Source organism: Pecten maximus, unplaced genomic scaffold (genome assembly GCF_902652985.1).
Source record: "Pecten maximus unplaced genomic scaffold, xPecMax1.1, whole genome shotgun sequence".
Taxonomy (NCBI): Eukaryota; Metazoa; Mollusca; class Bivalvia; order Pectinida; family Pectinidae; genus Pecten; species Pecten maximus.
In genome coordinates this window covers 92,209-119,776 of record NW_022979454.1, presented here as the reverse complement: position 1 = coordinate 119,776, position 27,568 = coordinate 92,209, and the positions used below count along the sequence as shown (strand labels likewise).

The 27,568-nt window shown below is 31.8% G+C and overlaps 1 protein-coding gene across 1 annotated transcript in view; it reads right to left on the bottom strand.

The window, feature by feature from the left end:
- Positions 1–21,640: 21,640 nt before the first annotated feature.
- Positions 21,641–27,568, bottom strand: part of LOC117318666 (myosin heavy chain, clone 203-like) — a 39,913-nt gene continuing 33,985 nt past the window's right edge. Inside the window, exons 8-12 of the mRNA XM_033873628.1 lie at positions 26,721–26,742; positions 24,317–24,331; positions 23,843–23,875; positions 22,001–22,021; positions 21,641–21,751 (exon numbers count right to left, since the gene is read on the bottom strand). Coding sequence (XP_033729519.1) covers positions 21,641–21,751; positions 22,001–22,021; positions 23,843–23,875; positions 24,317–24,331; positions 26,721–26,742 — 202 coding nt within the window. The remainder of the gene's footprint in view (positions 21,752–22,000; positions 22,022–23,842; positions 23,876–24,316; positions 24,332–26,720; positions 26,743–27,568) is intronic.

Genomic DNA, 27,568 nt, shown 5'->3' with positions numbered 1-27,568 from the left:
GGGGCTTTATGGGTCAGTTTCATGTGGAAAACTATTCTTTGTCTAATCAAGCTTAAGCAGTTTTTTCTTAACATTGGTCAATATATGACATGCTGTTTATTTGTTTTGCTTATAATGATAATACGTTAAAAAAACATACTTTTATCCTTTTATATGTCGACCAGTTTTTATCGATCGGTTGACTTTACATAATCAAATGTCTGATGAACGTGACGAAGAAACGTTCATAAAATGTCCTTGTATTAACGAGCACTTGTAAAAAGAAACACATTAATACACGACATTTGCACAATAATTACAGTTGTTAATAAATAAATAGCTCATCAAAGACTTGTAAGTGAAAATCACAAGCTAACAACAGAAAATTTTGGAATTACCTTACGGCATCAAACATTTAGATCATTGTCTCCTGTGACCCCACGACATTTCTGTCACTTAGCCAAAACACAAACATTAAATACAATGGACTTATGTAACCTCGGAGTGATCAAATAAAATAGCAACATTAGTGAAATTTAAATCGATTGCGAAGAAATATTAACATAGACTGATATTGTTCTGATTAGAAACTATTCAGCAAAAAATAAGGAATATACCCAACGCATAAATTAATGTATCGTGAATTGTATCAATTTAAGAAATTTTAACTCAACTGGAAAAAGAGATTAAATCGGGTGTTATAATCAACATTTACATATAAGCTCAAATCGAAAACAATTCGATGTGTCCACTAAACTTATATTTACAATATGTAGTGTTAGTAAGTATAATTTCATTAGCATTATTTTCATTCCTATGGCCAAAACAGTTTAGCGCTACGTAAGAAGAAGAATAATATGAAATTTTCGAAGGAAGAGATTTATGATACATATTAACACGTACATCACGTTTGTTGAAGACACCGAACAATACTAAAATGTACTAAATATTGAACAGCAATCTACGTCAAAACATGAATTAAGTTAATTTCGTATCGTGACCGGTATAATGCTAACGTGTTTTTGTTTGTATATCTTTTTTTTTTTATAATGAAAGACATGATCTTGACTATGGTTTGGATTGGTTACATTTTTTTAATTGAATCTATAGATGAAAGCAAAAATAATTGTGACTGGTGCAAATGAACTGAAATACAGTAGTACTTTATATTCCAGAAAGACTTTTGAAGATATATGGTTCACGGTATAATTATGAATTCCATAAAAATAAGTTTTATCACTTTGACCCTCGAGTAGATTAATAGACACTGGTTTCTGAATATACTTTTACATCAAGTGTGAACAATACCTGGTTTTGCTTATTAAGTAATACCAGATATTGTACTTATATTGTGTGATGCTGTTGGCGTAAATAGAAATCTGAGATCTGTAAAACACAATCTGGACATAATTTGATATGTATATAAATGCATATGCAACTGCATATAACGATTGGTGCATTGCATGTATTAGGAGACTTACCTATATTACTAGGAACAAAACATATTCAATGATACTTTCTTTGTAAATTTGCTACAACTAAATGACCGAGCGCGGTAGTGAATACTATTGTAACTGTAGCATATTTATAGTTATTGGTTGGTCTTTGCGACAATCTGGTTACAAAGTCACTTTCACTTCCTCCTAACAAAATACAAGTTCGTACTATGCAGCGATAAGAGTTTGCTACTAGATATTGTATACACATAGATTAATGTTACTGACTTTATTTAACTTATTCGGGAAGTCATTATAGAATAAGGACTTTTTCTGCTGACAGAACTATGATTCAAATCAAGAAAGACAACTGTAATAAAGAGTAATGCTACATAGTAAATAATTTCTCCACCGTAGCTTAAAATGTAATATCAGATATTTTTTAATTAATTTTGTTTTTGCAATATCCCACGAAACCCATAATACGAGTAATAGAAATGAATATTATCAGATGTAAAAAGCCATGTTGCTTGAAGAGCTTTGTAGAAATATCATGTTTGGGATGGTGTGCTAATATTATGTGAACGGAAGCTTCTGAAAATCTCGCGAGAAAATATAAGAAGATAAATGTAATCGATGATTTAAAAAAAAAAACATGTAAAAGTTTGACAGGAATATAGTGTTATGCCTTTTGTCACGTACGTCTGCAAACTATTTTTTTTAACCCTATCTTTTCCTTATATTCTTACTTTATCAGACTCATTTTGATAGTGCGATTTAAGGCTATGAGAATTGATGACTTTTATAATAATTAAGTAATGGTTGGCAAATTTGTTACTTGAAAGGGCCGTTACATACAAAGTGAGATGCAGAAATATTCAATCAGGAATGAATTAAGATACAGGTTTGCAAGACAAAACAATTCATTCGAAAAGGCCTGTCTCTTGGTTTATAGAGCAATTCAGGCAGAACTGTCAGCACTGTCTTGTATACATTAGAGATCGTGGTGTTAACCTTACCAACGTGTTTGTATTATAATTCAATTCGCTAGTATTTCATGAAGTTATTGCATTATCAAACTAAACCTTTCGTGGTGTCGTGTCAGACCATCAAGTCACAATAACACTACAAATCATATCATAATTTGTGTAATGACGGTCCTAGGCGACATATGTTACCGACTCCAAAATCACCAACTGACACTCAACATCTTAGCGTAAGGTAAATGTTTTACGTATTATAGTACGTTTTGTGATCAGTGTAAAGTAAATTCAGTCATAAAGCCTGCTACATTGAATAACCAGACGATCGTCAAAGGTACACCGTATATATGTAATAGTAGTGAATACCCAGCGGGCGATACAATGACAATCTCAAATGAAAATATCGAATCTCTAAGGTATATTCCAAATAGATACTTAAACGACATCTTCTACAAAAAATAGGATCCACATCAGTGAAAGAAAATGACATAAATGCAGTTATAAGTTATGTTAGTTAAAGTTGTGAAATATTGAGTTGATTCAAATAACTTAAACTGAACGTGTATACTATAATAGTATGCATCTTTTTGTTTTAGTTATTATTATTATTATTTCATAATACTTCATACTTCATACAATGCTACTCTGTTATATATACCACTGACATGTAGTCCGCCCGACGGAGAGACCTCAGCAGGCATACAGCATCAAACTGCAGATAGCCCCCGGGGTATTTTATTTGGAATGAAACATATACTTGACATTTTCAATGTGTTTCTCATCATAAAAAAACTGCGACGACTAAAGGACCAAAATCTTTGTTTGAAAGTTGTCGTAAAAGAGGCGTATTGAAAGTGATCGTTGTGTTTTCAATGACCATTGAATAAAGATAATAAACCTTACTTCTGCTGGTCAAAATAAAGGTCAATACGTTTGCACCAATACTCATTTACTACTTAATTTTTCACGTATAGTCCTTTTTAAATTTAATCATACACATTTCCAGGTAACCAAATGCCAAATTATCAACGATAAATAAATTGTTATGACTCGAATTGTTATAATTAGAAATTAAGGTCGACCTCTTCCCCATGACATAACTTCGTCAACCTCCCTGTTATTGCCGAAATGCGCATTGACTTACTTATATTTCAAAAGTTGGATCCATTACTAGAATATTAGAAATGCCCAATCGTAGTTGACAATTTCAGAATGGATATTTGTAGGAAAAACCTCGATTTCAAAGAATTTATCAGGTTAATGATAACCAAAATAGAAATGGAATTATTTTAATCATCAGGGTACTTCTGTGAAATAGCGGCGTATGGTAATTATGTTTACAATGCTAAAGGGTTGTCTTTATTTGATTCTCTAAAAGCGTAGCAAACACGTAACTTAATGCATGTCATTGCATTCTCAATAATAGAAGTAGTTTGTATTGTTCCTTTCTGGCTCTCTGATCCATTGATTGCATATTATATTAAATCGATAACGATGATATTGTGCTGGTAGTATTCAAACTTTATATTTTGATGTTTTTAATCTCAATTATGATCTATTTCAACCATATAATCGTAACAGAAGTAATACAACAAATACTAGAAAATATCGATTTAATATATTTCATATCACATTAAATGCATTTTTAAATATGTGTTTAAAGGTAATTCATTGCGATCACTGATTGATATAATACACGTTTAACAGGCTTTGGACATTTCATGATTATAAGGATGTAACACAAGATAGACAAAATCCATGCTTACATTATAAACGGAATTCGTAATAGACAGCACAAGCTAGATTCGTGATAACTTTAATCACGATATGTTCTTAGTTATTATGTTTGTGATGAATAAGTACGCATCACATTTTAAAATTGGTCATACAAATATTGATATTAAGGCTGACTATTTCTTTTTAAGCATATGAACTGATGCTAGTATATACCATACATAAATACATAATGAAAGAGCATTTTTCTTTCGTATCACTACCAAACACTTCCTTTTGCATTGATTTATTTTATTTTATTTTATTTTTATTATATTTTTTTTTTTTTGCAGTTGGTTAATTGAAGGTTTTTACCACAAACACCGTCAATTAATAAAGTTTGTACGCACATTCCATGTCTTCTATGGTTTAATGATTAACGAATAGATTTATTCGCCGATTAAAGTTGTCGTATCTTAACCTACGTTTGAGGGCCCCGTCTAAAAAATAACGTCCGAGAAAAAATTAGTTTTTTTTCAGCAATATTGAGAGAAATTAACGTGGAATAAGTTTTTCGATTTCATTTGATTTGCGATTTTACATATTTGATCAGTTTATTGAATGCATCCTTTGTTTTATTATTTTGTCACTTTTTTAATAGCAGTGTGTACCTGCATCGCGCCAGGATGATGATTTCGATTCCATTCCTAGTTCAATTGAGAGTTCCATCACCATCACCGCCTCTCTCTCTCTCTCTCTCTCTCTCTCTCTCTCTCTCTCTCTCTCTCTCTCTCTCTCTCTCTCTCTCTCTCTTCATTTCTCTGTAGCTCTATTTATATGTTTTTGTTTTTGTTCTGCTTTTTCTTTGTGTTTTGTCCGATTCTGTATAATTCATGTTGTATGCGAGGGTGAATGTAAGGAGGGTTGGATCTAACATAATTATAGTGTGATCAGTTAAACTGTTCAAATGGGAAAATGTAAACAAAAAAATGAGAGCGAGTAATTAATTGTATAATATATAAAATATTGTGTAATAATAAAACATTTAGATCATTGTCTCCTGCGACCCCACGACATTTCTGTCATTTAACCAAAACACAAACATTAAATACATTTGACTTATGTAACGTCGGAGTGATCAAATGAAATAGCAACAGTAGTGAATATAAATCGATTGCAAAGAACTAGTCAACATAGACTGATATTGTTCTGATGAGAATGTATTCAGCAAAAAATATGGAATATACCCAACGCATAAATGAATATATCGTGAATTGTATCAATTAAAGACATTTTAACTCAACTGGAAAAAGAAATTAAACAGGGTGTTATAGTCAACATATAAATATAGGCACAAATCGCAAACAATTCAATTTTGTGTAATAGACATATATTTACAATGTGTAGTGTTGTTAAGTATAATTCCATTATCATTATTTTATTTATTTTCATCTCATGGCCAAAACATATCAATGTTAGGTGAAAAGAAGACAAATATGAAATCTTCGAGGGACGAGATGCATGATACTTTTTAACAAGAACAACACTTTTGTTGAAGATACCGAACAATACCTAAGTATAATAAATATCGATTAACAATTTCCTATCGTGACCGGTATAATTCTAACTTATTTTTGTTTGTAAACTGGTATTGCTTATAATGTGTTGCTATTGACGTTATTAGAAATCTGAGATCTGTACAACATAATCTGGACTTAATTTGATATGCATATAAATGCATATGCAACTGCATATAACGATTGGTGAATTGAATGTATTAGGCGACTTACCTATATTACTAGGAATGAAACGTATTCAATGATACAAAAAAAAATGTATCTTCCTAATAAATTGACTACAACTAAATTACGGAGCGCGGTAGAGAATACTATCGTAACTGTAGCATATCTATAGTCATGGGTTGGTCTGAAGCGACAATTTGGTTACAAAGTCACTTTCACTTCCTCCTAACAAAATGCAAGTTCGTACTTTGCAGCAATAAGAGTGTGCTACTAGATAATTAATACACTTAGATTGATGTTACTGATTTTTATCAAACTTATTTGGGGAGTCATTATAGAATAAGGACGTGTTCTGCTGACAGGACTATGATTCATATCAAGAAAGCCGTCTGAAATAAAGAGTAATAATACAGAGTATACCTTTACCTAAGTCTATTCATTTTGCACCATTTAAATTGTATTGATTATGCCCTACACAACGTTGCGATTATGTGATCATGGTTTTATACAAGACACAGGTACATGGTGTTCAAAGTCGTTCGTTCTATCGTTGATTCTTTATCATAGAGAGGAAACATGTGTTCATATCTTCTCTCTCAAGAAACCAATGCTTTATCTACTCATGCTATGATATGATTTGACTCAGTGCTTCTGAGTATGAGGTTGATTTTGTTTTATTTATACATCTTCATTTCCAAAAGCGTACAATATAGTATGTTCTGCATGATCAGAATATTGCATCATAGGCCACAATAATAACAACAATAAAACAGTTGGTTTCATATTTTGATCTCTATATTCCGTCAAGCAGTCGGTTTCAATGAGGATAACCTCGTCCAAAAAAGAGAGTAAAGTTATTCAATGAGCTAAATGTCAAAATTTCGTATTATCACAGCTATGTCGACAGCCTTTAGATATTTATCGGATTTGGATATGTTATTACGTAAGACAATATACATATAATACGAAAATAAGCGTTTACTGAACCAAAGTATATCGGTGCATGTCAAATGGTCTATAGATAGTTGCGCATTTTATATATATATTATCTTTTGTTTTTGAAATGGTTGTATCATTTTATGCGCAAGAATCACTGTTTTACTTATCAAAAACACCACGAAGCTAAATTTATTCGTGTACATAACTAAAAATATCAAAATTGTCAATGCACCTATAAAAAATCGGTAAACGATTGTTATCGGTACCACAAATTGTCGAATGAAACTTATCATGTGTACATGGAGTGATCAAACAGCTGCGCGTGTACATCTGGTAAGTGTGAAACAAGATGACACGTTTAGGTCCTAACAGTTGGTTGAGGAAAACACGATGTTTGACCAGTTTGTTTGCAGTCAAATCTCCCACTTTGTCATATACCTTTAAACACTCTATCACTAAATGTCTGATGCTAAAAACAATTCGTGCAGATGATATCACTCGATCAGTCTACGTCTGATTTCTCACTCATTTATGCACGTGAACATGTATATAAAGAAGTCACACTATCTGGAACCAATTGTTATCTTTCATTTAGATATGATCCAGTTGCATATAAAGCAAAGCCCTATCGTGTGTATGTTTCAGTTGAATATGTTAGACAGATAATCACAAACTTTAGATTTAGTCTTTCCAGTGATACTTCAACATTTAACATGGAAAAACTAAAATCGGTATGCAATAATACGTTCCTAATTATAGCAAAAGACATTAGTTCTAGAATAAATAGTAATTACACGATCTATTTCAATTTAAATAGAAAACGGATATTCCTGATATGACTCTCTTGTAAAGTGGTATGTAGCAATCTGTTGAATATTCTTAGAAAATGTCATAATTGTGTATTTATAAATAGAATAATTAATGGAAAATTTCATTACGGTGTAACGTCCACGCATTACTTTAATAAAGCGGGAACTTAATAAGTATATCAATTTTTCCTTTTATAGTTGAGCAGTTTTGCCTACCGAGAACGATTAGATTATAAAATATACTGAAACGAAAAAGAAACGCAACTTCAAATTGTAGGTTTAATAAAATAATACTTGTGACCATTATGTTTAAATTTCATATGTAATAGTTAATATTGAATATTGATGTAACATCCTTTAAATGTTTAGAGATTTTTAAGAACAGGTCACTTTGCTAGAAGGTCATGATTGGTAGTACCCTACGTGAAGTTGAAATGGCAGCAGTTTTGAAACCGTGCCCTAATATCGTGTGTGTCCTCCTCGAACAGTTATCACATCTCTAATTCTTTGTTGCATTGAGTTCATCAGGGCATTGACTTTCCGTATTGGAATGTTATTCCATTCTTGGACGAGTGCATTTGCTAACTGAGGGAGGGTATTTGGGGGGTTACGGCGATTTCGAATTCTTCTGTCTAATTCATCACACAAATGCTCGATTGGGGACAGGTCGGGGCTATATGGAGGCCAATCTATAGGAACAATGTTCTGTGTCGCAAGAAAGTCTCTACAGACTCTTGCAACGTGTGGTCTCGCGTTATCTTGCTGAAAGGTTAGATGATGCTGCCTAACAAACGGCACAACATGGGGCCTAAGGATCTCATCCCGATAGCGTACGGCCGTTAAATTCCCATTGACTATCACCAAAGGCGTCTTCAAACCATGGGAGATTCCCGCCCAAACCATAACTGATCCACCCCCAAATCGGTCGTGTTCCAAAACACAGGCGTCAGCAAAACGTTCGCCTCGACGCCGGTACACACGTTGACGGCCATCTGCTCGAAATAACGTGAATCGAGATTCATCGGTGAAGAGCATAGACCTCCAACGTCTCATAGGAAAACGTCTGGGCATATGTGCCGTTGCCCATTGCATACGACGTGCTCGACGTTGCGGTGTTAGTGGTAAACCAACGTACTGTCGCCTTGCACGCAAATTAGCCTCACGCAGTCTGTTGATCACTGTTTGGGGATGAATTCGACGGTTATGATTACCAATCGTATTCCTTGCCGTTTCAGCGGCCGTTAATCTCCTGTTACGCAGGTGTGCCAACCTAAGAACCCGGTCTTGACGTCGCGACGTTACGCGTGGACGTCCTGATCTCGGCTGGTCATCGACTCTTCCTGTTGCGTTAAGACGTGAAACTAATCGACTAATAGTCGATTTGTGAACTCTGAATTGTCGAGCGACGTGAAGTTGCGTGTTCCCTGCCAGAAGCATCGCTATAGCACGTCCTCTATCAACCTTTGATAACCGTGGCATAATTGTAAAAGGAATTATTGTTTGCAAAAGTATTGGCGATGATGTGGCTCAATGTTAGTGATTAATTGATACTGGTTTGAATGAAAAAAGAACGCATATGTTTGTACAGGCACGGTTTTTGATGTTTTTACCGCGCCGGAAGTGCATAGGTCTCTAGTCACACTTGGGTGATTTTGAAGATTGGTATGGGTGTTAGGCAGGGTGCATGTTTATTACCGCGATTTTTATACAGATATGTATATTTAATACAAAATTAATCACAATTTTCCATGTTGCGTTTCTTTTTCGTTTCAGTATATATAATAATGCAAATATATCATCAGGTTATCCATTGCTTTTAGAGCATTATATCAAAAGTAATAGTATGCAAATTGAATAGCGTGATTTTTTAATAACCATTTATTGCATTGAAAATCGCATTGGAAGTTATAACAAAAACAAAATAACCACTTAATGCTGGGACACAGCAGAACCATAGATAACGGAGTCATAAGACAATGACAAATGATGTCTCAAGGTAATGTAATGTTGTAAAGTTATATATATAGCTGATTGAGTGTCAGGACAATCCATCTACAGTTGAATCATTTACCCATAGCTAATGGAATGGTATAGTTACAAAGTATGTAATACCAGTAATCTGTATCCATAATTCAGTTAAATGGCCTTATCTAATGGATAGCTACAGCTACAAGTTATGGAATGCCAAGATTATATGGAATCCTATATATATATATAGTTTACGTAAAGTGAGTACTATGTATCCATAATTGATTGATATAACCGACGAAAATAGCAGTCACATGATCTGAACAAGTATGCGGGTACTTCATTTAAATGTGTATTTAACACATAAAACAATAAAAACAAGAAAATAGGACAATTAGGCAACATTGTTGATATATTGCAGATTGAAATGTGTATGTTCTATGCATGTTGCAGCATGGATAGAATATGATGGTATTGTGCTAATATTATATACTGTCCCAGCGTCCCGACAAGTGTTTCACTGTGTGTTGTTATGCTATTTATAATCAGAATGCCACTATTTTCTTCGTTATTGTTACAACAAACTTTAACTATACTGTTTTGAATGAAGTTCAATAAAATAAGTCGCGTATATGCTTAACGTAACGTAAACACGGATATAAATGCGAAGGAATAGACTATTATTCTTACACTGATTTTTTTTTCCATTTTTGTTTTGAGAATATAAAACCAGACATATTATTCTTTCCTTTTTTTACTGACCACTAAAATGCCAAAAATTCATGAATCCTAAATATTCGATATCTTTAGACCCAGGAGTTTGTGTCCCTATTAACGTATCAAATTCAAACGTGTTTTATGTCAATTATGTACTAACATAAGCCTTATGACGTAAAACAAAGTTATATTGTGACATAGTTAGCTTAACAATCATTTCCGGGTTAATGCAGATTTTGGTATATCACTGTTTTAGTTTAAACTACTGAAATAAACTTATAATTAGTGCACTACTGGTTTTTTCATTAGTTTTCACAAAAGACATAACTCGGTAATACATTGTGCAATGTTTCTGTATATAATGACTTCAACAGCGTAAGATAAATAACCTGCTTTGAAAATTGATTTTGATGCTATTCGCGATCACTATATTCATTTATAAGCTTCTATTAACACATCAGTTTGTGTCAGAGGTGTAATGGTGGCTTGCTCAGGTATGCATATACTTAATGTAAATGTTTTGTCAAAAAAAATATTCAAATTTTCATTGAATTTAAATTAACTTACATTTCTTAAACATGTTTTTTTTTAAACCTGAAAGTTTCTTTAGCAGTACATGTCATTTATATGATATTACAGTGCATGTTCTGTCGACAGATCTTGTCGGAATAAGAGGTCATAATTGCCTTTTGGGCACTTAATTAACATGTTTTGTTCTTATTGAAATTACATACATAACTTGCCGTGTGTCATTTCTTCATGTATTTGTAAAACATTAGTCTTAGTAAATATTTTGTTATTCTCTTGTTCCGTTAATACTGAATTGTCAACGAGGATCGTATAAATGTGTGATGATCTATCAATGCGTCAGAAAGATGTTTTAGAAATTACAATGGTATTTGTACTCCGCTTTTATATACTCAAACATTGGCATTATTTAAATATCAAGTAATCATAACTAAATCATACATTTTTACTTTAGCACATCAGCACGGTAAATATGCACATGTATATCAAGACATCAGTTACGATATGCACATGCCCTAACATTAATACCATGAGTATTTGATTTAATTGTTTAGTCAAATAATCAGTATAGATGATGGCAACAAAAGCAGTGTACTACATAAATCAATAGAAAAGAGGAATGTAAACAGAACCAGTAATAACGTAATGTCACAGTCATGCAGTATATCATATTAACCTTAAAAAAATATCTATAAATGCGTATCTAAATGTGGGATGTTTATAGGAAACAGAACAACTACAATTTAGCATTCGTGACATATCATTCATTTAGAGAGTCGAAACTGTTAATTAATTGATAAGGTGAGTCTATGATGGTAAGAAAGCAATATTATGTAACACTGATAAAAGTCCACATATTACTACGTATTAATCAACTGAGTATAAATTATATCAATATACCTTAAAAAGGGAGGAATAATAGTTATGTTATAACTACAATATATATCCCATTAAAATGTGTTCTCCTTGTTAACATCATTTGCAAAACAAATAGTTTCTTACCACCTATCCATATGCTGATATAACCCAGAATATAAAAATATTATCAATAAAACAATATGATCGTTAACAGGCGACTGTAGAAACTGAACTAATGTTATCAGTTGTGTTTTAAAGCGGTTCCGTATTTTTTTTTTTTTTTTGGGGGGGGGGGGGGGGGGGGGGCAAAATAATTAACGGTAAACACGTTGGATGTCATGTGATGTCCTTCACAGCTCGGTGACCTTCATCAGACAAAACTTTACTGATTGGTTGACCAATCGGTGTACATTACAGGTTTGAATAAAAATGTTTGATTGACGTAAGTGTAGTTTTTTTAAGTAGGCGGGGTTAAACCACAAACTTCATTACGGTCACAATACGCTCTCTTGAGAGTGACCATGACTTCTGGAGTATCGAGGATAGGCATACATGTATCCTTGATACAGATATACGTCAACTGAAATGTTTTGCCATATTTTTTTCATAAATAAGATTTATTTTCTCGGACAATATTATTAATGACAGTTATGCTATCCAAAAGTAAGAGAGAATAAAACGTAAGTACTAGGATTTCCAACATATTGTTTTTAATGCGCAGTCCTACCCATTTTACTTTTTTCAAACTTCTTTCACTTTTTAAACAGTGAAATTGTTACTGTAAGATTTCTTAAAAACATGTTAAAGATGCTTAAACAAAGTTTTATAACGGGAAAGATTATAAAGTGGATGTAGTCAACGACGTATCAATATTCCTTGTAACGCGTTCAATGCACGTGTTCCCTTGGCGTAGTTATTGTGACGGATTGATCGTGCCAAGCTCCTTAAGTTTTTATCAAGAATCTACGTGAATTTAACGGAACGTTCTTTTAGATTGTGGAAGAGATCTATATATGTTATACTATATACCTCTGGTGATTGCACAACATTTTTGTTTTAGTTGTAAGATCGAATTTTTTACGGATCCATTTAAGCACCACCTATTTGCAAACTTACATGAACACTACATCAATTAAACATTTGTATTTAAAATTGTGATGTACACTGAGTGGTCAACAAATCGGAAATTGTAATCACCAAACTTGTATGTCCATATACACCGGTAGTGTATCGTGCATTATACCTGGTACTTTATACCAGTAGTTATTTTGTATACACCGGTTGACCTTACAACAGGCCAACCTCGTTTCCATTCGTCTCACTGTTGGTGCTTGCCTGCTGAGTGTCGCCGAGCTGTGTGGGACATCAAAGTATCTAAATTATTTTGCTAAATAGTATCCGGTATCAGTTCGCTCGAAGGCCAGCTATTCTAGTGAACGTACATTATTTATTTTGGATGGCTTTAGCATAAAAATCATCCGCATTTCATCAAAAAATTGTAATTCAAAGTCTTATGTAAAGGTTAACCTGATGCTAATGAAACGTTGACATTTTCTGTGTTTAGAATAATTGGACCGACCTGTAAAAGTCTGAAATCTTCTTAATGAACGAAATATCACAATGTTCATTTAAGAAATTATCGAGAACCTTACCGTGCTTGTTGTCTTAAACAATATGCAATAAGATAAAATTGCACTTTTCTATATAGTATATACTTTACTCTATATACCGGATATGAAATACATAATTGATTTTTAACTAGCATATGAATTTATTTTTATATACTACTTCAATGTAAATGGAAACTAAGCATGTTGCCATTAGTCGATCTGATCGATATATCATACGTCTATAATTTCAAACAAAAAAAAAAACGTCAAGCAATCATCTAATTCAAATGTTGTGAGACCAGTATATATATATACAGACATAATGATCAGAAACTATATGGGGACTAATGTACATAATTGGTATCTTAATTAATGTCTGGTAATATTCTATTCTAGGACACAAATAGTCTTGCTATTAGTATCAAGTAAATCTATATTGGATGTCTCTTTCAAAACATCTTACGATACTAAGTACTAGTATGTATATAAGTAGCGATTAAGTATATATAAATGCCAGGTAATTAATCTTTTAACACTAATATGACTTTTTAAATAGATTAAAAAAAGTTCTGCGATCCGATGATAGGGGGCTTGACTTTAAATGTGTACTATATCTATATTTTTCTTTTGAGATTTTTCTCTTCCTAAAGCTACGGTTTATAACGTTTTATTAATTAAAGACATTTGAGCATCAACTCCCCTGCCCTACTATATCGATGGATAGGATGAATATAAAAATAAGGGAGAGTCGTCAAGTTGTTGAAGAAAGCTGACACATGATTAAATGATTGACAGAACGGTGGATGGGACGGAGGGAGGTGGAAGAACAGGACTAATTTGAAAATTCCCAAGTGCAGTTTGGAGATATTTATTTGAAATATATATTTGCATTGATTAAGTGTTTGCCAGATTTTATTACGTTTGTTGAGTGTTTCTTTTTTTCTTTTTTTTTTTTTTTTAAAGACGCAATAATTTTTATTATCTACGAGTAAGAGATTTCCAAGTAGCATCTTAGGTCATCATAGTAGCAACATTCTAGCGGTTGTATTGTTTTATTGCTAAATCTTATCCTCCATTTAGTTTCATTAAAGGATGACTACATCCAGGAAATATATTGAGGTTCAGCCCGTTCGATATAAAATGAATCTAATTTGGTAATGCTACTACGTAAGATGATATAACGGGTATATTGAAGTGATCTGTATCGATTGTAGTCAGATAGTATAACTAAAGTTAGTTTCAATATATATTTTATCGTTTAAATTGCAATAATTGTATTATTAAAATCTCAAACATTTACCGTTTTAATTAGTACAGCATTACTCTTTAATCTGAAAAGCAAAACCTTACGAAACTCATCTTAATCTTGACCATTATTTATTTGTATTTTGGTATAACATTAAGCGTGCACGAACTGAATGAACATTTGCACGTGCGCATCTGGAAAGGGTTTTAACTCTGAAACTAAGGCATGTTACTACAGACGCTTCAAGTCATTTTCAGTATACCTATATTACTTTATTATCCAGAAATTTATTATTTGTTGGCTGTTAATTGAGGAAGGGAATTGTTGTAACATACTATTAAATAATAAGAAAAGAAAAATCATCAGAGAGATTGATAGATTTGATTTCCTGTATGAAGATACAATCTGTGTTCTGTTTTAATGATCATTTGGTTTTATTTTCACAAATATGGTAATATGCGTTTAAGGTTTGTTATTATGATCCATGTTATATAACCTTGATTTTCCTATATTCTAACCTACGGGGATTTATCTATTGATTTGAATAATACCTGTTTTTGTTCGTGTCTGTATTTCAACAATGTGTTATAAAAACGAATTTTCTATTACAAATAAGGATTGAAGCAAATATAGCTGTTCCTTGGTTTATGAAGCAATCAGGCTAATGCTATAAGCACTGTTTTGTATACCTTAGAGATCGTGTACGTCTTACATATACGTTTGCATAGTATTTAATCAAGCTATTGCAGTAGAAAATCAATCTTTTCTAGGTGTTGTATTAGACCATTTGAATTCGATTTCAATAAACAACAAATCAGAACTAGTGCATTGAAAGTGTAAGGCGACATATACTACCGTATCAGGATTGTTCCAAGATACTCACCCAATGAAAATAAAATAAAAATCGATTAGAAAGAAATATACTAAAACCAACATTTGACTGATATTTGACTGTATTAAAGGAACATTGTTTAAAGTTCGTCTTTACAAGGATATAAGAGGAATTATTTCTGTTTCATGGAATGGATTGAATATACTAACAACTACATATCTAAATGTAAGGTAAATGTACTACGCATTCCGCGTAATGTTAGTGATCAATGTATAATGATTTCCATCATATTGGCCGAGACATTGGGTAGCCTGCAGAGCGTCCAATGTATACTGTGTATATGAGATATTAGCGGATAGCCTGCGGGCTATACGATGACAATCTGTTGTGTCTAATGTATTTTACCTAATGTTACATGCTAAAAAAATACTTTGATACAAAAATAAAGATCATCACAAGTAAAAGAAAACGACACCAAACCAAATATTAGTTATATTTACTACGTATACTTCCTTCAATATTACACTATTATGTAAGCACACTCATAGATAGTTCGCCCCGACACAGAGGTCTAAATCATAGAAAATATAGATAACCCGCGGATTATATCCCGGATACAACAGTATATTTATGGAAATGAAACATACAAAGGTTTGACGTATTCAGTGTGTACTTAATTAACTACAACTGAAGGATCAAGTTTGTTTTGTGAATGTTATCGCAAACGAGACTTTAAAATTTCGATTGACCTTTAATGACATATGGTTATATATTAATCCTTACTTCTGCTTATTACAGGTTCATTCGCCTGCCACAATATACTTTAGCTACTTAAAAATCATAACATTGAAATTTAGGTTACTGACTTTTATCAACGTTTTGGTGAAGTCATAATGAAAACAAAGAAGTATTCCTCCTAAAAGAGTATGATTCTAAACTAATCTTTATTATTATTTTCGATTGGTTTTTTATTATATTTGGTTGCATAGTATCCTTTACTTCCGCTGATCAAAATACAGGTTCATTCGTTTGCATCAATACACATTTGCTACTAAATATTTCATAAAAATCGAAATCGAGGCTACTAACTTTAATCAACGGTTTGTTGAAGTCATAATGAAAAAAGAGAAGTATAATGTTGAACTAAGTTTGAATTATAAAATACAACATGTGGATCTGTATATATATGACAGGCTTTTTTTTTTTTTTTTTTTTTTTTACTTATACTGTTAATACGATTAAAAAAATGACGTTTCACCTTTTTATATTTCGACCAGATAGATTAGATTTAAATAAGCATAAGTCTGATGAACGTGACAAAGACACGTTACCAACAAATGTCATTATATGATTGAGAACTTGTAAAAAGACAAAAATATTTTCATAAAAAAAAACATCTGCACGAAAATCACCACTATTTCTGAATTAAATACCTCATCAAATATTTGTAACCAAAAATCACAAGTTGTTTACAACAGAATATTTTGAATCAAACGGCATCAATAATTTATATCACTGTTTTCAGCGACCCCTACTACATCACCGCCATTTAACCAAAACACAAACTTTAAATACAATTGACTTATGAAACGCGGGAGATATAAGCTAAAATATCAACAGTAGTGTAATCTGAATTGATCGCGAAGAAATAGTCAACATAGTCTGATATTGTGCTGATCAAAATGTATCCAGAACAAAAAAATAAACGGAATATACTTAACGCATAAATAAATGTACCGTACTTTTTTTCAATTAAAGATATTTAAACTGAACTGGAAAAAAAATCTTGAAAATAGTGTTATAGTCAACATTTACATATAAGCTCAAATTTAAAATCATTTTATTTGTAGAATAAAGTTATACTTATAATGTGTAGTGTTGAAAATAATTTCATTAGTATTATTTGGTTTATTTTCATTCGTATGGCCATAGATTAGTGTTAGGTAAAAAGAAGAAAAATACCGAAGGACACGATGTAAGGTACTTATAAACAAGTTTGTCTTTTGCGACGATTTGGTTACAAAGTCACTTTCACTTCCTCCTGGCAAAATTCTGGTTCGTAATGTGAAGCAATAATAGTTTGCTACTAGATAATCAATACACTTAGATTAATGTTACTGACTTTATTAAACTTGTTCGGAAAGTCATTATAGAATAAGGACGTGTTCTGCTGACATGACAATGTTTTATATCAAGAAAGACGCCTGCAATAATTATTGATGACAACTAGTTAATAATTACTCTTTCGTAGGCATCGATTGACCGTCTATCCATATCACTATGTTCTAGCTTGGTAATAACATACTTCACCACCTTTTAAAGGGCTGTTGAAGTTATTTCATATCGGAACTACTTCACCCTTACTGTTGCCATTTTAAAACACATCAGTGAAAACATGAAGGGAGTTGATATTTGGTTAAAACTAATGCTCGTTTGTTTTTGTCTATATACATAGAACAGTACATGGTAATCGATCACTTGTTATCATCCTGGTTAAAATGCCGCTATATCATTACCCAAGTCTATCAATTCGTACAATTTGAATTTCAATAGTGTTTACGGTTATTTGATCTCTCGTTGATTCTTTATCATAAAGAGGAAAGATATGTTCAAACCTACTCGTTCAAGAAACCCATGCTTCATGTAGTGCAAACTACTGATATCCAACTTTTTGTTCTTGTTAAATGATGTACAATACCATGTTACATGATTATTGATGTTAAACTGAGTATCTAAGACTTGTATCATAAATGATATTAAATATGTTTTTGTTGATAAAAAAGAATTTGTGTCGCAAATGACAAAGTATCGATCAACTGAATAGGATTTCATAAATATATCATTGAAGGAAGTAGTGATATTGCAACTGCGTTATTTCTTTAATAACATCCGATATATTTTAAGTTTTCTTCTTTTTTTTCTAGCAAAATAAAAAAAAACGATCAAAAGAAATCAGAAGTAAAACAAACATGTCGCTCGAGGACGATAGAAATAAAATCATATTTGACTTGTGTGTTAGTATGATGTTGTCGGAGGCCTCTGACAATCGCTTGAAAAGACCTGAAGATAAGCGTTATCAAAGATTTAAAAAAAAAACATGTAAAAGTTTGAGTATTGTGGTATTACTTTCCCCGTCCGTTTTGCGAATAGTTTGTTTACCCTACCTTTTCCTTCTACAGTTTATCTGGCACCCTTCATGAAATGATGAATGCTATTTTTTACTTTTTCTTTTCTTTTTTTTCTTTCAATCCATTCTGATACAATAATGCATGCCACTTGATACATTGTTTTGATCTAAACGTATTGAAACCTCCCCTGAAAAGATCCGAAGATAACTGTTATCACTGATTTAAAAAGCATGTAAAAGTTTTGTTTACCCTATCATTTCCTTTAACAGTTTATCTGGCACCTTTCATGAAATGATAGGCATTATAATCGTGATGAAGACTATTTTTTTCCTTTCTGTTTTCTTTTTTTCTTTCGATGCATTCTGATACAATAATGCCTGCCACTTGATATATTGTTTTCAGTCACGCACTCAAATTATGTTGTGAAAGGAACGATTCAGGTTTCGAACTACAAGAACATGCGACAGGATGGGGAAACCACATTTTAACCAACAAGCATTGAATTTGAATGTTAAACAGAAGAACTGAGGTGTAATTGTTAGCAGTTTTCTAGACAAAATTCTGATAAATGAAACCTTGCAACTACGTACTTCATGTTCTGTTTAATGAAAGAATCGTAGAGTTTGGACATGTGTTTGTCATCAATGCAATGATATGTATGTTGGTGTTTATCATAGATGTCGTTGAAAACATAAAATACAATCCTTATTACAGCATCTGCATGAATTGTATGAGATGCTTGTAGCAACGAAAGTTGTCTTGGCATATTCTATCTTTAGGTATATATATATATATATGTGAACATATTCATATAGCATTATAATTTTTACCTAAAATAACTGTAAACTAATACCGAACGTGGTCTTCAATATATTATAGAAATTGGGGAAAAAAGTAAATTTATAATGAATTTAACTTTAAACAATGATACACCCTGTTGCTTGGTACACAGAATATCTTGAAGGTTCACGATGTCTTTTGCGAAAGAACGTTTCAATACGTTAAGATCAAACCAATTTAAACAAAACCGTTCTCGAATTATAGTATTAGTTCATGAATTCAGTCGTATACCAATCATTGATATGTATTTATTATGAAGAAAATGAATTTTCAACGATGATTTGTTCCTGCTTTAAAGAGCAACTCGATGTATATCTAATATGCGATTAGTCATTTTTTGTACATAATATTCATATACCATGATTTTGTTATAAGGATCCTTGTGTTAAATACTTACCCTTAATTACCTCTGTCAAAGTACATTGTCATACGTTTGCATCAATATATACTTTTGCTACTTAATAATTCATTGACATTGACATTACGGACTTTATTTAACATTTTATGGAAATTGTTAATAAAAAAGGGGTATTCTCCCCGTTAGATTATGATTTGGAACTAATTTTGTCTTATAAAGAGAGACTATTCCATCGCATGAATATATTACACGATTTATTTGTCATTTATCTTCTCTCAATTTCACTGTATTCTAGCTAATATATAACATAGTCCACTAAGTTGAGAGGCTTGGTAAGCCTATTTCAGGTCAAACCAATCTCTGTCAATGTCTATTACAATTAATGTTATCAAGCTTTTGTAGTTTAATTCTGAACATTGGAAACCATGTCAGGCTGTATATGTTTTTACTAAAAATGCAATATTTGTTCATTTCTTCTTTTTTTTTGCACTTTTTTTTTTATTTATATACAAGTTTGAAAAGATCGATTATAATTATAATTATTACAATTGAAGGATTTAAATTTTGCCGGACATATTGTATTGTCTTTCAATATAATCCCCTTCGGTATATGTATATTTTTGCCAGCGGTGTTTAATGACCTCAGTGCCATATTTATAGAATTAATTTTCTTGCCCGATCAGAAAGCCATCAACTGCATGGTAGTGTAAGGGTTTGGATGCCTGAATTAGCGGTTTTAGTTTCTGATATAGAAGGAAATATGATGGAGCAAGATCAGGAGAATAATTAAGTGTTACAATCCCCTGGTGTCTTGAATGGTCACACACAATTCCTCCAAACCCCAAACCCGACCCTCTCTCTCTCTCTCTCTCTCTCTCTCTCTCTCTCTCTCTCTCTCTCTCGCTCTCTCTCGCTATAAGAATAAAAAAAGGGTAAAAATATGATTTGTGAAAACTACTCTTAGAAATTATAATCGACTTCTTCCCCATGTCACATTAAATTGAATATTCCCTTTGATTGCCGATATGGGCATTGATTTGCTCTAAACTCCATTGCTTGTACTAACAATTGCTTTGAGAGAAATAGATGATAAAATAGTAAGATTTTTTTATGAATATTTGCGAAACCATTTCGATTTCAAAAGAAACTATGACACTAAGGATAATCACATTCTATGAATCATTACTTCAGTGTACTTTACCATGATTGTAAGTAGTAGGGTGCACTGGAGCGATTTATAGCGAAAGTGTTTCAAATGTTCATGTTTCGGTGTTCCAAATTTAATCGGTGACTCTAGAACCGAATGGGGCATAGAAGCGGACAAACTAAATATAAACTAATGATTAAATGATTGATTCCACTTAAAGGGATGTCATACCCTGTTATTTAGTACACTACATGTGGTGTATGTGCATGATATATTCCATGGTATCCAATCATTCCCTTTGAATCAAGCTAGTCAAAACATCAACAGCTTTATTTCATCAATTAAGTCGTTTACCCATCACAACAACAAAATGCAAACTTGATATCTTATTAATTGAACGTTTAATTGAACGCATTTACAGTTTACATGTATAAATGGGTTTGAACTTTTTTTCAATGCAGGACAAGGAGGAACCTTATGCTGGCATTATAAGCGGGATTTATAACAGACAATGTAGGTTAGGTCTGTGGCTACCTTAATCATTTACATGAACGTAATTATCAAGTAAGCATTAAAGTGTAGCATTCGTCATATATATGTCAGATGTTCATAATAAGTATGCACATTTACCAATATTGTTAGTTATATAATGCTGCTATCTTATGACATTGATTCCGTGATGGGGGTGGTAATATTCATGTTTGATATTCCTACGGATGAACAATGTTGGTATTTTGGTATATTATAATTGTAACTTTGGCAAACCAACTGTTGTACTTAGCTGTTAGTACATGCTGATGTATTGATTCAACGATCAGTAGTGTGCTTGGCAAATTGTATGCATATTCGGATTATATAATAGTTACCTAAACAAATTATGTGAAACACAATACTTACTCTGAAGTCATTCCCTTTGTACTGAAAGTATAAAACATTGAATCATCATAAACACAAATACAGCGATATATTTTTCAAAGGCGAAATAGTTTAGATATGTGTCAGATTTGATTGCCTTTGTATTGATTTTATTTCTGACAGAAAATAATTAATGTTAGTATCAGATCAAAAATATTATACGATTGATTATGATAACCTTACAGTGTCTCTATTGATTATTATGTCAAGAGTTTAAGAGTCCCCACCACAATAGATCTCGTCAATACTTACCTGACATTTAGGGCAGGTCCTCTGTAAATCAAAAATGATATTGCACTTTAATAAACATTACTGTGATTTATTTGTACTTTTGCTATAGATGTAGTGTTTTGAGACATTTAACTTGAAATATGTAATATCGGTATAAATGGAACGATGATACTATTTGTTTTTCATGCAGTATGTTATGTTTATGTTGGCAACTGCATATACTTAACATTTTAATCATGTTAGACCCTTACTGATTAAAGAAACTTGCTTACTCTGTCCTTTGATGACTTACACATTGAAAAAAGTTTACTTTAGATGTCCCCGTTAGCATAAACAATTATACTGTTCACTGAAAATGACGACTCATGTGAATTTGTATATAGTAAGCTTTAATGTTTCGCATCGTTATGAAATAGTTAACATGTTGAGATGCATATGTATGCACGCATCATACTCATCATATCAACATGAACAACAAAAATAAGGATTCATCAATATGAAATGCGTTGATAATAAGTGATTTGTTATTGTTATTCAAAATGAACATTGTGTTTAATATCCAGATCCTCAGAAAGTTTAATGGACATATATTTAAATAATTGAATTTTGAAACAACGTTTGATTATCTGCTGATATGTATGTTTGAGGTATTGCTGGTCTTATAATATATTACGTGTAAATCAAAATTAACTATAATGGCTGTAACATCAATGGAATGTATTTTTGATTACTTCATCTGCAATATTAACTGTGTTACACACAAAAACAAAGGTTCAACGATTCAGCTAACCGGTCACCATTATTATGATGGCCATATATGGCGTGCATCGCATTACTATACTAATGTTATTTTATAAAAGAGGCAGCAATAACACAACAGATTGTAAGCTTCTTTTATTAAGAGATTTTTTTTTTTAATTTGAACTTTTGGCGCTTTTTATTGTTTCCAGAGTAATATGAATGGTTTGACAGAAATAAATCCTTGATGATAAGATGAAAGAACGAACGACTGATCTTCGACAACTTACATTAATTATTTTGAATTACTCAGAAACAGATAATTTAGATATTTTCGTTCGCTGTTACATAAACGTAGACCAAGGCCTCATGATACTTTTACGATTTTGTTTCTATTAAGTTCTATCAATGACATAATGCTCACATCGGGGATTTAGCATGTATTTGCATCCGCCTCCATACCCTATTAAGGTTGATAGGAGCATACCTAACCGTCTGATAGTAATTTGGAATCAATTCTGTTAATTACCGAGTAACCTTATAATACAAAACGTGATGTATGTGTTAGTGATGCACAAACAGCGGAACAAATATCCTTGTATAATGCAGATTATCATATATATATTGTAACTGCATATCATCCGAGCGTGTAATTATAGCGTACACAATTATACTGGTTATATCCAGGTAAAAGTAAAATGCATCTGTTACGGAAAAATCCTTAAAACTTCTGTCATGAACTCAACAACTCATCCGTTGCAATAGTATCTTTGATAGTGATTATTGGTCCTAAAAAAACAATTAGTGATCGACGTTACAACATCATGTATTCATTTTCGACAGTGAGACGGGAAATATGTCGAAATTATGTACAGTTTGCATTGACATGCAATTAACAGTTTATCACTACAAAGAAAAAAGTAAAGCAACAGCGAACATTAGAACGCAAATTAAAAGGGTTTTTTAACGATTATCATTTGAAAAATAGATTAAGCTATCAATAGCATTGAAGCGATATGTACACTTGTATGGAATGATAATTTATATTTTAATCATGATAAAAAAAATATGTAATACTGATATGTGACTAAACAATGTTTGTAAATACGAATGAACAATACTTACACATCTACAAGACGGCTTTGGTTTATGGCACGACTTTCAATGAAAACAAAAATATGAATTAAACAATACGTGGATAACTAATTCAAGATGTAAAGAAGGATGTGCTGACACTTTATTCGCTGATAATTCAATTGTAACACCACTGATATGGGTTCTTACATGAGTTGATACATCATTGCCAGGGCGGTAATAATAGTCATGATTAGAATGTAAATCAAAACCTTCACATACTCTTTGATTGAACAACATATTTGTCTCTACAAAAGGAGCAGTATTTCATATCTTTCAGGGTGTAAAACATTATCGAAAACATTACAAAACTGTTGTAACACGTGTATTTGGATTATCAATAGTATATCTGTATCATCTGATAGATCAGATCAGTTTTGCAATACACTAATCACTATGGTATTCTATATAATCAAATTTACATCTGTGATAGATATGTAAAAAAAATCAGACTACAATACTCACCTGACAATCTGTTAACTGTAAAATAGATAGTTATGTACATGAAAGTTTTGAATAATAAATTGAGTTTTGGTAATTTGATATAAAATTAAACTTCGTTTTATGTACCACATTTTCCAAAAACAATGTTATATTATTATAGGACATTGAGTTTGGTAATTTTACATAAAAAAAATAACTGCATTTGTATATACTACATTTCCCCAAAACAATGCTATATTGTTATAGGATATAAAGACTTATAGTTTATAAATACATTGAGTTTTGGTAACTTGATATGAAAATTAAACTGCGTCTTTATATACTACATTTTGCCCCCCCCCCCCCCCCCCCCCCCAAAAAAAAAAAAAAAAAAAAAACCCAAAAAACAAACAAACATTGTTTTATTATTATTATAGGACATAAAGACTTATAGTTGATTAATATGAATCATTCGTTTCTGAAAAGTTTACCATTACCAAACCTGTTTTACCATCCATTACACTTATTTCAATAGTTATCATATTTTGTTTTCACAACGAATTCTAACTGTCGACTTCATATTGTCTATGAGCAATAGTGTATTTATTTATAAACATGGTGCAAGATATTAAATTACCTCTGATACAGATTTTTATTTTAATTGCCCTACCTCGCATTTCGGGATACTGAAGTAATTTACGTTAGATAGCCTGGGCATAAGAAATATTTGACCGACAGGTGTCAAAGACAAATCAAGAGATGCTGACCATTTCGAAAACCCTATTTCCTTTATTATGTTTCCAAATGTCTGATTGAAATTCAATGATTTGCTTATATTTTGCGCAAGATTTATCGATTCAAAGTTAGTCTGTATGTTGAAATCATGTGCGTCTTAAATCCCCTAATACAAAATACACGCGGTGAAATGTCTTACTTAATATAAATGTATATAAATGATCATGCATTAATGTATAATTACATTGCTAAGCAAGTCAGGCATATAGATTTAATTAATTAGGATGATTTTATCAAACACCGCAAGAAATTTGTAATTCTGTCTTCAGTAAAATCTATATTATCGACGTTTGTTTGTCAACGTAGTTTTTTGTACCGGAAACATTACTCGTCTAGGCTCCGTTGAAATTTGTTTAACATTTTATGAAATATTATTGAAATTACAAGCTAACCGGTAATAAGTATTTATATATGAAAGTATTTAAGATGTTGCCATATCCATCCACTTAAAGAATAAATATAAAAAGATAATATTGTGTGACCAGTAGCTTTAGATTCTAATACATTTTCATCTAGGGAAAGCGTGGTCTTTCGTTGATATGTGCAGTATTTTTCAATCTATATTTACATTATCTTTAATATGTCTGCAAGATGGTATAGGATTGCAGTAATCAAGACGAATCTGCCGTGGATAATATAAACATTTATTATGAAGTGTTTACGAAAGGATACGATCGTAACGTGGACCTGTGGTCAGGGTCAGCTGATCATGAGGAAAATCTGATCAGACCTGCATACCAGTCAATTTTAAACAAAGATGCACTGTACATGAGAAGTACAAATATTCTTAAAAATAATATCCCGCGGATAAGCAATTAGATCGACTATGATTGAGAAGATGAATTATGTATACGACCATATCTTTAACAAACTGTAAAACGAAAGTAGGTCTATATCAACTAGGTAAAACAAATACTGCTATTTTCTCAATAACTGTTCGTTTTACTTGATACGATAGCTATGAACAAAATCAGTGTTACCTTCCGTTGTATCTAAGCACATTAGTGTCTCAAAAAATGCGAAAAAAATCCGGCGTAATGTTCAATCATCTTCTGTTTTTATTATCGTCATGCATATTTTCCGGGTCACGTTCTAATAGCAATTTATTGGGAAATCTAAATTACCACTTAAAATGAACCGAAGTGAAAGAAATCAAAAATGTAAAAATAAAAATATTGTGATCAGTATTTAGTGGAACATTAAAATTTCATCGTAAACGATTGCTACGATTCGCTAACCTAAAGCATAAGTAATTGAAATCAAATTAATTTAAAATTCACATTTCGTTTCTATTATAATCTTAAATTTTTTATCACAAGATCGTTTAGAAGCTTTGCAATACTGACACTTTCAAACGCACAGATGCTTTGATTTGAGCAAAGATGGCGACCTGAAGCTGTGTGGCGGTTTGGATTGGAATTAAATTGCGTATATTTCGGCATACAGTAAACATCATACAATGTTTCCGTATGGTCAGATCATCTAATTTTGTCAATATGTATCCAGAACAGTTGTTGTTTAGTCGCTACGGTCATTAACATAAAAATTCGGATTATTATATAAATACTTATTTAATTATACTGTTACAATATACACAGTTTCTGACATACTCCTTTGGTGTGAGTTTTATGGATCTAATTAAACAGCTTACCTGCTGCATGGCACTTCTGCTTCTGTAATCATGATTAGATTATGATTAGAACATCAATGCGACAAATCGAATTATTCTGTTAGAAGGAAACACATGCATTTGTATCACCTTTCATTTGAATATCATATTAAACGTGAAACTATCTACAAGTCGGATTTTTTACGATAAATATTTCAAAATAACATCTATAATATTGATGTCAATCTTAAAACTCATTGGTAGAAAGTAAGATGATATGTCAATACTAATAAATCCTTTATACATTTTGAATTTTCAATACATAGTTCATGCTTAGGATTCTGCAAAATTAGTCAGAAATGAATTTTAGCAAAGGGGCGTAAATTCTACTCGTGTATGCACAACAAGCAAAGATATTCAGTAACCAATGGATGAAAATAATGATTAATTGTGTCACAAAGGTGTTTTCGTTGAAATATAGTTCAAATTCAGGCTAAATAAATAAAATTAAGATTTACTCATTTTATTAGGAAACATGATATACACATGCATGCATGTACATATGTGATAGCATGCATGTACATATGTGAAAGCATGCATGCACATATGTGAAACATACATGTACATATGTGAAAGCATGCAGGTACATATGTGAAAGCATGCATGTACATATGTGAAAGCATGCATGTACATATGGAAAGCAAAACTGTATAAATCATGTATTTTTTTCAAATACCATTTTGAAAAGAGAAGTTAATAGCAACGCTGAATAAACAGAATTAATCAAATTTCCATGTGTTAGTTTTGTACGATGATCTGTCAAAGGTTTGACATTATATAAATCTATGATTTAAAGTGACTTTTGCTGTTTTGTTATCATTTGCGGGACA